Below are 14,773 nucleotides of genomic sequence, written 5' to 3' on the forward strand. Positions count from 1 at the left end.
TTATCAGTGGTGACTTTATTATATCAACATTTTGTTACTACAGTTTTCCTTTCATTCTGTTGATACAAGCCTGCAGTCAGTGAATTCTTATTTTCAGATAAAATCTAATAGAGATCAACATCTGCTCTACCAATCTTATGCTTCAGTAAATTTGCTGAATTGTAAACTTAATTCATATTCTTTGGAGATATTTAGCTGGAATGTGTTCTAATGTTTCTAAGAATGATTTCTATAAAATAAAATCACAAGGCATGGCTGAAATGAGGAATGAGATATTGTCTCATATGAGCTTTACCTAGTGAATTCCTTAGAGTGACCTGTGAGTGTTAGATGTACTTCAGAACAATTTTTTAAAGCCATATTGGTCAAATGCAATAAACACATTTTCTATTTATCAAAGTAGGCTGTTTAAATTAACTTGTGAATTGTGTACTGGTTGCTTACATTCTTCATTTTTTTTGTGGAGGTGAGAAACTAAGGAGAGGGGAACTGCCAAATCATAAGTTTAATCTAGTATAAAACTAGACAGCATAGAGGAACTGTAAAGAGAGATCTTGGTGAAAACTGGAACTGCTTTGAAGTCAAAAAATGCCTCCTTTTTCAATAAGAGAGCCATAGCTTCTTTGAAGAATGTACAAAATGAATTCTCCTGCACAGTATGACTCAGCAAAGGCAGAAGTTTTAAGCGGAGAATGAAGAGTAAATCATTGGCAGCTATCCTCTTAAAACCACTGCCAAAAATTTTGCAGATTTTTCAGTCTGGCAAAGGAAGGCTGTGGAAATCGTTTCCTAAATGAGAGAGTAGAAACCACCCCGTGAAAGGCTGACCCTAAAGCTGCACAGTGAGTTTTCTGGGTTCATTGCACTCATGGGGCTTTGGGTGCATGGTCCAGAGAGTGCCCAGCTCAGCTCCTGGCAGCCCAGGAACGGTGTGACAGGTGCTTTATCTGCTCCCTCTCACCATTGTTTTAAAACAAGTGTCCTGACTGCTTGTTGAGTTCAACACATAGAAATACAAAATTTCAGATAGTAGAAGAACTATTCTTAGATGATCACTCAGGGACCAACAAATGCAGTTTCCCTGACAGAAGCCATATAGTAAAGGAGAAATGAAGCTGTGTTCAGGGTATTTGATGAGGTCTCTAACAAGAAGCCCTGTATCTTGCAAGGCTTTTGTGACAAAGTTCTGGTGAAAAATGTCAATTTTTGCCTTCTCTGAATTATTCTTTCATGTATTGAAAAGATCACATTTTGAGTTAAGCAAAATTATTGCTATTATTCTTAATATGTGCAAAGTTATTATTAATATGTGCAGAAGAGATATTTTCAGTTTTAATTTTCCATTTAACATTATTCCTTGATAATTTATAGGAAAAAGAGAACAAAATTTGAAAGTATTGTTTAGTAAAGTATAATTAGGTCTTACAAGTAGATGGCCAACATGCATTTTCAAGTAGCTGATGGCTCAGGCCCACCGAGACCATTATTTAATTGACCCAAATTATCATTTTTAATTGACCCAAAGCTTCTGATAAATAATACTCTTCAAGTAAATGCATCTTGCTTCAGGTAGAGAAACACATCTTTAGAATAGATATTTTCATCAACATTTTCCCCAGTTCAAATGTGTATTCTGTTAGTCTGAGAAAAAGATTATCAGTAGGAGGGTCTGATATCTAGTTTTGACAGTGATATAAATACTTTACATATTACAATGTTTTTTAATGTCTCTGCCTTCTGAAATGTGTTGGATACTTAATTTTTAAAATATCCTTTTCTACAGTACATTTGGGTCAATTTTCTAAAAACCTAAATCAAAGCAGAAGAGTGGTTTCTCTTTAAGGCAGAATACAAGTGAATGTCAAAGAGTTTCAAGACATTTAGTTCCATTATGGAAATCACAGCCATCAAAGCTGAATAGCTGTCTTATATTCTTCTATGTTATATTTTAAGCACTTAATTCTATTGTGATGTGGAGGAGTTGAATAATTTAACTTTATGAGCAGGAGTACAGATTACAGTCAAGCTATTTGCTTTTCCATAATACTAGTGATATCTGTAGTGTACTGCAAATAAGGTTTCCATCAGTGCAGGGTTATGGGTTGTGTATTAAAAGGCCAAATGTCATGTATTAATAAATTACAATAAAAATAAATATACAGTAATTAGTAGGAAAAAATAAATTTCATAGTCTGTATCTGAAAAAAAAAACAAAACAAACATTTATGGAATGTGCCTCACAGAGATTTTTGCACAGTTTTTTAACCATAATAGAGATTTTATTTTATGGTTGTTTCAAACAAGTAGCAATCATAATGGCCTGGAGGATTTTTCAGGAAAGGTGTGATAACCTTTTCAGAAAATGTGGTAATCCTTCTGACAAGAGATATATAGTGCTTAGTTCAGCTGGCAGCTGGAGGGTGCATATTACACCCTTAACATTCACTTAGCTTTTAAAGTTCCAGGGAAGTCCTGGAAAGGCAGGAGTAGTCATTTTCCATGGTGTATCCAGCTGGAGGTACTTGATGAGAGGTTTATTAAGGTATCTTTAAGGTAGTTAATGGTGAGAAATGGATTAGACAGATGCTCACGAAGGTGAGTGAGAATTAGCTAGTGATCTAAAAATAGCAGCAGATTTTTAATAGTAGGGACAGGCCATAAATTTTCATCAGTACTAGTTGCCTCCTACTGTAATTTCATAACTCTGATTTAAAATGTATAGCATTCATTTTACAGCTCTGTACATAGCAGGTATTTTTAAAATTTAAAAACTGTTGAATATTAAAGAGATGCTAATTGTGCTGTAATGACCAGTAGAGAATGACAGACTTTAGTACTAAGGGTCTGGTGGCTGTAGGGCAGGATGAACCCTTTCCTGACAGAAGGTTTCTGACTGATCAGGTGTACAGGTACAGTTAATTTATTTCTGATGGACAGGACTACAGCTTCTGGTGAGTTCAATAACTTCAGTAGCGAAGTAAGCTGACTTCAACAGGAATGAAATTAATTAGAAAGGGGGTTTGATGATGTCAGTCAACATAGGCCATGAATTAAATTAGTTACTTTTTTCTGTTAGGCTGCTTTCTCTGAAGAAAAGCACTATATTTGCAGGTAGGTCTTTTTCTTGCATGTGCCCTAGTAATTGCCACACTCAGGGCAGCCATGCAAAGCTTTTTCCTTCATGAAAGGTTAGAGTAGATTAAGGACCCAGTTGCTCTTCACATTACTGTCAGCCATAGATGGTTTCCTATTTTTATATCTGAAATGGAAGAAGGAAAATGACTGTTTATAGTAAATGTAGCACATGAGGTTAGAGAATATTTGTGCAAGTGGTATAAAAATATAATGCTAAATCAACACATTCTCCTCTCATTAACATAGTTAATGCTAGAAAAAAACAGGAGTATTTTTTAGTAAGTCATATGCCAGTTCATCTGATGATGTATTTCCTTAATAGAAATACATTTTCCTCAGCAACAAGTCTACAATGTTTTTACTTGTACAGAAATCCATCTGTTTTATACCCCTCAACCTTCCCCCCATGACATTATATCCATAATGTCATCAGAAGAGGATTGCATGCATATGAGGACACTGTGACATGGAGTGATATATTTATTTATATGTGTATATACAGACGCACATGTTTTGTGTATGTTTATATAATCTTCTATTTGTAGCTAAACCAGTTCTTACTGTTGTGTTGTTTGTATTGCTGTAGATACAAGTATGTAGATGTTTAATACTGAAGCATGTGTACACTCAGACTGCTCCAAGGCACACACGTGAGATTTGTCGGGCTAGAGTCTGTATGGCTTTGTGTGTTACACCATTCATCATGGAGTTGATCCTGCAAACCATATGTTCTGGAGTTTTTTAATGCTTTGGAGGATCAAATTGATGCAAAAATTGTGGCTCTGATCACCTATGTGATCTATAGGTTATATAGACTGAGTATATACAGTGTGAGTATTAACAGTGTAGTAGTGCGTGTACATTTCATGTTTACATGTATTTGTCTCGATCTTGCAATGAGATTCACATGAATGAATGCCTGTGTCTGATGAATGCAGATTTTTCCTATATATGGGACACAGCTGGGGAGAGGAAGTTATGCACACTTTTGCTATAGCCACGACAGAAATTTTCAGGGATTGGGTAATTTGCTATTGGAACAACTTATTTTGGGATGTGGCATAATTTTTCATCATCTGAAGTATTTAAGTGAAAAATATTTATCTTCCTTAAAGCATTTCTGCATCTAACCTCTGTTGTCTTAATGAAGCTTCTAAGTCTTTGCAAACTTAGTCTGCATTTGGGTAGTTCTGTTCTAATTGTCCCTTCCTGTTAGCCACTCTGGTTTTAGCCTTCTGAAACTCTGTTCATGTTACATTGGAGCAATTCAAGTTGAGTCCCCAGTAGCAGAATCTGTAGAGATTTTGTAAAACTTACAGAGGTTATAATTTGTGCTGGTACTAACATGTCAATATAACAAGACAGACAGGACATCTTACCTTCACCATCAGCAAATAGGCATCTGCATGATGCTTATAGAACTTGTCATGCTTCGCACTAAGAGTTTCATTTTTTCAAGATTGAATTAGTTTTCTCATTTGTAGATGTCATTGCAAAGCTAAAGTACTTTACTATTTACAAGGCAATACTGGGTCCAAATCTTTCAAGCAGAGTTTAGTAATTCTGTATGGAACCTAAAACAGTACAGGATGCCAGTTTGCCAGTTACCCCACAGGCCATGCACACTGCACCGACAGCTGTTGTTTTTCCTTGTTGAGCAGAGACTGCATTGCTTCCTGGCTGTGAAAAGAATGTTTTCTCTCCTATCAGATAGCCAGAGCCCTTTATACTTTCCTGGGCACCGAGGAGAACCTCTTTCTTCTTCTCCCCTTCACTAAGTTGAAGTGTTTTCTTTCTTCTTCTAGGACAACTGTGACAAAACCAGAGCTTAGTATTTGCTCGCCTTTTTTTCCTGTCCTTCTAAACACTAGGCAGGATCTCCTGGCTGCTGCCTGCAAGGCTGCCCTTCAGAATCAGTCATCATTTTGTGAGTGTAGAAAATATTTTAAAAGGGATCTTAATTATAAAGGTAGAACTAAACATAAGAAGAAAGGACTAATAACGCAGAAATAGCTCCTCCTTTGTATTTTTATTACTTAAAGTTTGAGTTGATCTACATTATCCCAGAGAAGCCTGCCTCTCAGTCTCTTTTATCTGGAATCTCTGCTCAAGTTTTCTGCAGGTAACTTCTTCAGATCCATATAGGGTGAAAAGCCAAGCATAAATCAGGATATGTCTGGAAAGTAGCATTTTACATGCTTATTACCCTGTAAGGGTTGATAAACGGAAGATTTGAAGACCCAGTTTGTTTTTTTTTCTATTTAACTGATCTCTTCTAATTATGTAGCAAACAATGTTGTGTCAAACAGAAAACATAGCATTTATTATATGTTCCAGACACACCCTTTATGAAAATATTGCATATAAATGAATCACATGCTTCATTTGTCAGTGTCAGGAAAGAAGGCTTCCTCTGAAGCCTCAGTAGCTGCCTATAGCTAGATGGTGTAAATGACATCAGTGAGTCAATGCTTTATATGGCACAGGAACTCCATTCTGATATTTGTCTTGTTCAATTGCTTGGACTAATACTGCTACCATCCCTATAGGGTGGGAAGGATTGTTTCTCAACTCAGGCGGCACTTTGAAACTCTTTCCCTTCACAACACAAAAAAGTGGTTTGTTTTCTCAATTCAGGACATCTGATGTCATCTGATTTAGAAAAGTGCTGCCATTGAATCTTTGTCTGTTTTCTGCCCTTGGTACAAATTATAGTTTTGTGGGAGCTGAAATGTGTGTTTTTGAGCAGTAACAGCTGCTAAAAGAGTAAACTAACTGAATGATCCTTCTAGCCCTGATTTCCATGGTGATTATAAAACTCTATGAATCAGAGTACATGAAACAGAGTATATGAAACTCTATGAAACAGAAGTATATGACCAATTTATATTGCTGTAAGTGATTACAAAGGATTATAAAATTTTGGTACTTGTAAGGCAGTCATGACTACAAAGTATTGTATAGTATTTGTATTCTATATTTTATAAAGTCATATTAGCATTTTTCCTTCAAAGCTGTTTTTTATTCAAACTGTGCACCATAAGCAGATTTATAGCATGATATCCTTTCTTTAATTTAGTACAGAAAATGTGAGAGCACATTCACAAAAAATGCAATGAACGGATTTTTTTTCCATCAGCTGGTCGTTTTATCTTTTAACTAGCATTAACTGTATATTTGTGCTACATAAAATATTGACAGAATTCTCTTTCTGCTTTCTTGCCATCATTATTTAGGAAAAGAAGCCCTTCAATATCAAGAGAACAGAGCAGAAGATACGACCAAAGGGACGAGAGAGACGAATATTCACAGTATGCTACATCAGACAGTGCGATGCCCAGGTCACCATCAGATTATTCAGATAGGCGGTCACAGCGTGGGCCCCAGCTATACGAAGAACCTGAACTGGGTGATTATAGAGATTCCAACAGAAGGAGCCGCAGGCGTTCCAAGGAGTATCCGGTAGAAGAAGAAGATGCACAAAGCAGGGAAGAATATGAAAGGCAAAGGAGGGAAGAGGAATACCAGGCACGATACCGGAGTGATCCTAATTTGGCTCGTTATCCAGTCAAGCCGCAGCCTTATGAGGAGCAAATGCGTATCCACGCTGAAGTGTCCCGCGCACGTCATGAACGCAGGCATAGCGATGTCTCACTGGCAAATACAGAGTTGGAAGATTCTCGGATGTCCATGCTCAGGATGGAACGGCCATCAAGACAAAGATCAGTGTCTGAGCGCAGGGCCGCCATGGAAAATCAACGTTCATACTCTATGGAAAGAACTCGAGAGGCTCAGGGACCAAGTCCCAATCGTCAGAGGACCACAAATCATAGTCCTCCTACACCTAGGAGGAGTCCAATTCCTCTGGAAAGACCAGACATGAGGCGCTCTGATTCTTTAAGGAAACAGCACCATTTGGATCCCAGTTCTGCTGTCCGGAAAACAAAACGTGAAAAGATGGAGACCATGTTACGGAATGATTCACTCAGCTCGGACCAGTCTGAATCTGTCAGACCTCCACCACCAAAGCCCCATAAAACAAAAAAAGGAGGTAAAATGCGCCAGGTTTCATTAAGTAGCTCAGAAGAAGAACTGGCATCCACTCCAGAATATACAAGTTGTGATGATGTAGAGATTGAAAGTGAAAGTGTTAGTGAAAAAGGTAAGTTTTCTAATTTTTTGATTGTTTCACTATATAAATCTGATTTGGTTTCTATTATTTTGGACATTTATTTCAGCTATTTAAATTGATTGCAACCACACATCTACAGCCCTTCACAGATGACTCAACTTTGTTGTGATGGGAATTGAGATTTTTTTTTCTGATTTTGTGTTTCATTTATATAAATTTAATGATTTATGTGGAAAAGAACATCACAGCTCCTATAAGTACTCGGATAAGTTAAAGGAAAAAACATGCCTACTGAAAAACCTATCAGTGAAATCTGCAAAATATCTAAAGCTGGTCTGTCATATAAGGCCACGGTTTCATGTCCTTTAATACCAGATTTGCGTGCTCCTGGAACACAATGAGTGCATATTTGATCTGGATCAAGTGTGGGTGCATGACCGCGTTTTTGTTGAATTAACTGGAGCACATGATACAGCCCTTATGCCAGTTTCATGCTGTCTGCTGCAGGTTAAAGAATGTCTGATCTGCAAAATAACCTGTGTGTATAAAGTTAACCCACTGAAGTTTTGAGACAAATTTAAAATGACTGATGAGGTTTACACCAATGGAGATTTTTTTTCTTGTGGTGCTTATGATGATTTTTGGTTTTACTGCTTTTTGGAAATAGTTTTGGAGTTACTCCAATGTCAGAAAGAAAACTAAGATTGATTGAAATTACATCCCAGCCTATAAAAGGATAATTTCTAATTAAATATGAAAGTATTGGGGACCATGAATTTAAACTCAATCAAATGAATATTATTAGTTTGCTTACCTTCATGTATGTTGTTTTAAGCTTTTTTTGAGTTATTATTTTACCAGTGAAACTTTATTACTTCCCCTGAATGGTTATCTGCTGTTGTGGATTGCAAATAGAAAATTTTACTACTATTTATTATTATTATTATTATTATTATTATTATTATTATTATTTAATAATTATATTATATAATTATAATTATAATTTAATAATAATAATAATAATAATAATAATAATAATAATAATAATAATAATAATGCTATCAAATTGATTCTGAAGTAAGTAATTAACTTGAGTAGGTGAAATAACTCTGAATTTTCATATGTCAATATCCTCAACCATGGTCTGATAAGTAAGGAGCAAGATAGTGTAGAATGGAAGGAAATTTCACCAGGTTAAAGTAGACAGTTGCATGTACTTATGTGAAACAACTGTGCTGAAACCTTGACCCCCTTAGTCTTCCTGATGAGTAGAAAAAACTTATGCCAACTTTATGGTGTTCATGATTTTGTTCTTAGAAGCAACCTTGAGGAAAATAGGACCAATCAATACAGGGAAAGTAGTAACAAAATGTTTATTTAAGGCAATTGAATGTAGGAAATGTAGTATACAAGATAGTATAGACAATACATTTTTTGTACATATAACACACAAAGCATATATATCTAGGATTATAAAAGCATAGAATCATTTAGGTTGGAAAAGATCTACAATATTATTGATTACCACTAATTTAGCACTTCCATGGCTTCTAACACATCAATAACCCTTGTGTCTGCTGCTGTATGGCTCGCTTTCCCCTACCTCCATGGAGACAGCAGAATGAAGGACCCCACCAGCACAATGCCTCTCAGGCACTGGAAGAGTGCTGCCTAGTTTATCTGTAATAAGTCTGGTTTCATGCCTTTCCCCTTCAGACCTAGTTTAAAGCTCCCTCCATAAACCCTGCTAATGCCTGAGAAAAATCTTTTCCCCTTTTGAGACAGGTGACTCCCATTTGTCATCAGCAGGCCTAGTGTCATGTAAACTGTAAACATGATCAGAAACCCACAAAGTTCTGCTGGTGATGCCAGACTCAGAGTCAAGTATTGATCTGCTGGATCTTCCTCTCTTCCCTCCTCATTTCCTGCAACTGGGAGAATGGAGGACAAGTCCACTTGTACTCCTGTTTCCTTATCCTGTCACCCTAAAGCCCTGATGTCTCTCTTTGATTGCCCTTGGACTTCTTATTGCCACTTTGCTGCCCTCCTGAAAAATCCTAATGACTGAGGGCCTTTCCAGGATAGGAACCTTTCCCTTCACAGATGGGTCTCAGGGATGCACCAGGCTGACAAGAAGTGGGTCTGGTCTACATATTGGGCCTTTTTCTCCTTTCAGATGGGAGTTTAAAACTGGCTCTACAATTCTAGATTCTCTGTCATAATAATGATCTTACAAAACTTACAGCTTTCACTTAAATAATTTTGCGTTTTTAGTGTCAAAGAAAACATTCTTATTGATAACAATAGTTAATAATAATGACAATGTCATGTCTGTCCTGATTTCTGAGGGAGTGAATGAAGCTAGATATTTGTTATACAAATTAATTTAAAAAGCTTGCAAAGATTTTGCAGGAAAAAAAATGCTCCATACTGTGCTTTGTTAATCTTGATTGAATTAGTGTAAGCGCTTTGTCGTGACATACAGGGTGTAACTGTGTCAAAGTGGCCTAGCGGTGGCCTGCAGCTGGAAGTGATGTGGAGAATAACTTTGGTTTTTCATAAAGGAGAAGAACAACTGCTTGAACTGGGGAAGGATGTGACTGCTTTGACTGTGTCTGCTCCCAGCCTGTGCTGGGGGTCCTGGGCTGGGGGAAGTGACCATGCACAGCACAAGAAGTCATTCCAGCAGTAACACTTGCAACTGGAACCAGAGCCCGCTGTGCCAGCCTCAGCAGCCCTGGTCACATACACAAATAATATCCTCAGACCCTCCTACTTCTCCCCTGCTCTTTAACCACTGGAGTGGCATTTTTTGCAAAGATGGACTGGGACTTCCAAGCAAGGAATGTGGACCTGGCAGCGTTGACATGAAGGGCTGGGATGGTGTTTGGTGGGGTGAGATGTGCTAAGACCATGGTCAGGAGCTGACACTGACAGGCGAGTTCATTCTTTAGAAGCTCAGGAAACAATGCATGAGAACATGAGAACAGTGTTAAATGGACATAGCTAAGATTACAAATGTGTTTACCTGAAACTTAGGTTGTGCCAGAATTAGACATATTTTTCAGAATTAATTTTGTGCTAGTCTTCACAGAGATTGAAACTCTCTTTAGTGACATAACTGAGCACCAACTTAACAGATGGCCTCTGCCTTTTTCTGTGCATAGGATGAACAATTCTTTCTTATTGTGTTATTCAAATTTTTCTGAAACTCACAATATTTTTTCCGCATTATGTAAGGGACCCTTCTTCACTCTTGCTGTGAATACCAGGCCTCTGTAACTGCCAAGATTTACAACACTTACTGCAAGCCTTGAGATCAGTGTAGCAGACAGTTCAAAGCTATATCTCCATGACAGGACCTCCTGCCTGTGTTAGGACATACACTTTGGAGAAGAAAAAAAGAAGTTGCCTGTAATTAGGTATATTGCTATTTTCCCTAAGTATGAAAGATCAAAATTGCTTAAAACGTTAGAGAAAAACAATTCTTGAAATGCCAATGTTTTTATGAAATTGTAAATTATAAATGGCAGTAAAATAGCTCCTCCATCACTAAATGTTCTAGACTATAAATGTTCAAATCACCAATTCTTTCTCAAAACAATCTCAGTTTACATGGTGCAGTTTGAAGGCTCTGAGAAATGTGGCTTATAAAAAGAAAACAGTTTTTTGTGATGGTATTGTAGCAGAGTCAACTATGTCCCCTACAGAGGTCCATATAAAGCTGTATTTTGTGGTGTGCAAGTTAGGCCAACCTTTCTACATTGATTGTCCAATTTAAGTGTTTTCTATTGTGAGGGACAGTTAGAATACTTTTTTACCTTCATGTTCATTTAGATGTTTCTCAGTGCAATTCTAAGGAGTAGGCCTTAAGGGGAGGTTTGAAAGGGCTCCTATAATTTGTTAGCCAGCATGAAGCAGATGTGAAGCAGATGTGAAGCAGATGTGAAGCAGAGTCCTACTGGCTAATTCTGTGTGTCCACAGGCTTTGCAGATAAATGTACAAAATCAAACAGTACCACTGTCCATGTGTTCCTTATGGCAATACTGTCACACCTGCAGTCTGCCAAAGGACCAATCTGAAGAGTCTCAGGAAAGCTTGTGATCCCTGGGGTTGTTTTACCCCCACTCAGAACACAGGCACGAGAGACGCGACCTGCACTGAAGCTGGGGTTCTATCTGCACCTTCCCCAAACACTTGAGGGTCTTAAAAGCCCTACAAGAATTTACAAATCTCAAACTCTAGGGATTTAGCAAGAGACAATCTCTACATCGAAGAAGAGAATTCATTCAAGGAAATCTAGGTGTGTGATAGTTCTAAATATGGCCCTAATTTGTTCTATATATAAAGTAGGACATAGTAGATTCTCCAATGACGGTAAACAGTTCAGGCATACACGCACACCATGCTCCCCACACTTTTCAGAGCACCCTGTGAGAGGTATGTGTTTGCACAAATGGGGCTGACATCTAATGTGGGTGGAATCTGTGGTGGGAAAGCCAAATGTGTTTGTGTTTTGTCAGTTCTTAAATTTAGTGTTTGCTTTCACTCTTATTTTATTAAAACATGATAGCTAGTTAGTTTTTATTATCAAAGATACTCATATGCATAGAAAGAAAGAAACCTTTAGGTTGGAAGGGACCTTTGGGATAAAGTCCTGCTATTAATTTAAGAGTGACAATTTCAGCACTAAACCAGTGTCACATCTATGCTTTTTAAATACCTCCAGGAGTGGTGCATCAACTAGTCCTCTGGGCAGCCTGTTCCTGTTCTAGTTTTTTTCTAGTGTCCTGTTCCTATCTAGTGTTTGATAACCCTTTTGGTGAAGAATTTTTCCCCTTATATCCAGCCTAAATTTCCCCTGCCACACCATGACGCCATTTCCTCTCCTTTCTGTTGCTTGTTACTTTGGAGAAGAGTCCCACACCCACGTGGCTGCAACTCCTCTCAGGTAGTTGTAGAGGGCCGTAAGGTCCCCCCTGAGCCTCCTTTTCTCCAGGCTTAACATCCCCAGCTCTCTCCTCATAGGACTTGTGCTCCGGACTCTTCACCAGCTTTGTTACCCTTCTCTGGACTTGCTCCAGCACTTCCATGTCTGTCTTGTAGTGAGGGGCCCAAAGCCAGACCCCGTATTTAAAGTGCAGCCTCACCCATGCTGAGTACCAGAGGATGATCACTGCCCTGGTCCTGCTGGCCACACCATTGCTGATACCAGCCAGGATGTGACTGGCCTTCTTAGTCACCCAGGCATGCTGCCAGCTCATATTCAGCCAGCTGTTCACCAACCCCCTAACAAAACGTGTGAATAGACTCCAGCAATCTTAAAACATTAAACATCCCTGTGTTGTTGATTGAAAGCTCCAGCGCAGGCTGTGTGAGCAGAAATATGTGCTTGCAGGAGCAGGTGAAAATACACTGTTCTTTGTCACTAAGCACACTGAAAACATAAATATATAACCTTGCACTGGCTGTGTTCTGGTCATTTGCAAACTTGTGAAGAACTGCCTTTTTTTGTGATAGAAGTTAAAATATCTTCATGCCTGGAACAGCTTCCAGGACCCACTTGTTTATTGTAGATTTGAAACCAATCTGATAGACATCCAGTTTAGTTTTTGATGGAGAATTAGGTCTATTTGAAAACAATATGCTTGTCACAAGTTAGAAAAAATTATGGTATCTCATGGTGTGAGAAGCAGAAAGCACATTTCCTGAGTGCTACTGCAAGAACAGTGCATATTTTACATGAGCAGAGATGCCAAGGAAGTGGGATTCCTTCAGAGAGCTCTCACTTTTAAATTCAGAGAGATAAGGGACCTGTTTTCAGTCCTGCTTGTGCCAGTTTCATACATCTTCAACAACTTTGGCTTCAAAGTTACACTGAGCTAAATTAGATCAGAACGAGGTCATTGTTTCTAAAATTTGTTTCATTCAGGTTAGAGAGTTCCTGAAAGTCTAACTTCTCTGGAACAAATTATACTAGAAGGCAAAATTTCAGGACTGAACTGCAGCAGCTGAATGAAAAGATTTGAATTTTCACACAGTTTCAGTATAGAAATATCTTACAATTCAAAGCACGAATTTTAAATTATCAAAAGAAGAATGATTCCTTTTTTAAAATGCTGAAATATTTGACATGTTTTATTAAAACAGATTTCAGAGAGTGAAAAATTTTCCTTTTATTATTTCACTTAATATTGCAGTTTAGGAGATTGTGTTTTGTTTTTGTAATTAAGTAATTTTTCTTTTTATAGACACCTCTACCTCTTATATAAGATAAATGTAACTTAAATATATAGGTTGACTGGAAATTCAGAACTCTATTATTCCAATTTTTAAGCTTACTCCCATGAACTGCCTCTATTTTATGTGCAAATATAAGAAATATTGAGAGATAAGAAATATTACACTTTTCTCTGTCTATTTTTAAGCAATAAGAAGTCACTGCTTCAAAAGTAATTCTTACAACATTGACTAAGAAGTACCTAACTACTTTAAAATGTTAGTATTGCCTAGGATATTTTTTATAGAAAAATATTTTTCACAGATGTATAGATAAGAATAGAACTAGAAAGTTTAAAGTTACAGAAATTTCTAATTGTAGAGAATATTAAAAAAAAGTTTTGCTAAACCCTGTCCTACTTACACACTTCCATGTTCCTTAGAAGATATGATAAGGATGTGATCTTTTGCAGCATTTAGAGGACTCTACTGCAACATATTTTAAATTTGCAGGAATTTAAAATATTGGCATAAGACAATAACGTCTCTCATTTTAAAAGCCTGCCTTTTCCCTATTCTTGGCTGCATATTCACATCCTTATTATCACTCCTGCTGGCAGAAGCGTTCAGGCAGGTACACACTCATCAAGCCAGGAAACTTTTGTGGGGTAACTCTTAACTAGGCCAAAAGATGGCAAATATTAACATTAGAAGCTTCCTTATAAAATGATGATTGTCCTCTAAGATATTAAAATACATGCTGAAAAGATGTGTGTAACTTATGCATTCTCAGAATGTGAGGATAGACAAGGATTTCCTGAAGTCAGGAAGAAGAAATATTTTCATATAGTAATCAGAGCATACAGAATATTTTAGCATAGGTAAATGAGCATGAATAATTTCCTATCACTTAAATTCAAACAAAAATATCTAATATTCAATTTTATTGATTAAAACCTTGCCTAAATTGCAATCTGAACCTTCTGTATACAAATGTACAGGAATAATTAAAACTGTAATTCTTTCATCATGTTTCCTTTTACTCTGTGACTTTGCTGGAACTATGGCTATAGGGGAAATGTTGCAAAAGATTAATAATCTTCTGAGATGATGCAACACTAGAACTATGAGTTAGTACTAAAGTATTTTAGTGTATTTGTTGTAGTTATCTATGGTTTAATGTGAGATTAAGTTTATTATTAACAAAACAACATGGTTTTTAATATTTTTAACTTATGGATCATTGGAACCCAGCTTTAGTTTACCTTTTTAACACTAACTGCAAC

The 14,773-nt window shown here is 37.1% G+C and overlaps 1 protein-coding gene across 38 annotated transcripts in view; it reads left to right on the top strand.

Annotated features, from left to right (window-relative positions):
* Positions 1-14,773, top strand: part of RIMS2 (regulating synaptic membrane exocytosis 2) — a 447,198-nt gene that overhangs the window by 182,196 nt on the left and 250,229 nt on the right. For all 38 annotated transcript variants that reach the window (XM_053972036.1, XM_053972112.1, XM_053972077.1 and 35 more), the window contains one exon: positions 6,372-7,297. In XM_053972036.1, the coding sequence (XP_053828011.1) occupies positions 6,372-7,297 (926 nt within the window). The remainder of the gene's footprint in view (positions 1-6,371; positions 7,298-14,773) is intronic.

This window comes from Vidua macroura, chromosome 1, assembly GCF_024509145.1.
Source record: "Vidua macroura isolate BioBank_ID:100142 chromosome 1, ASM2450914v1, whole genome shotgun sequence".
Classification (NCBI taxonomy): Eukaryota; Metazoa; Chordata; class Aves; order Passeriformes; family Viduidae; genus Vidua; species Vidua macroura.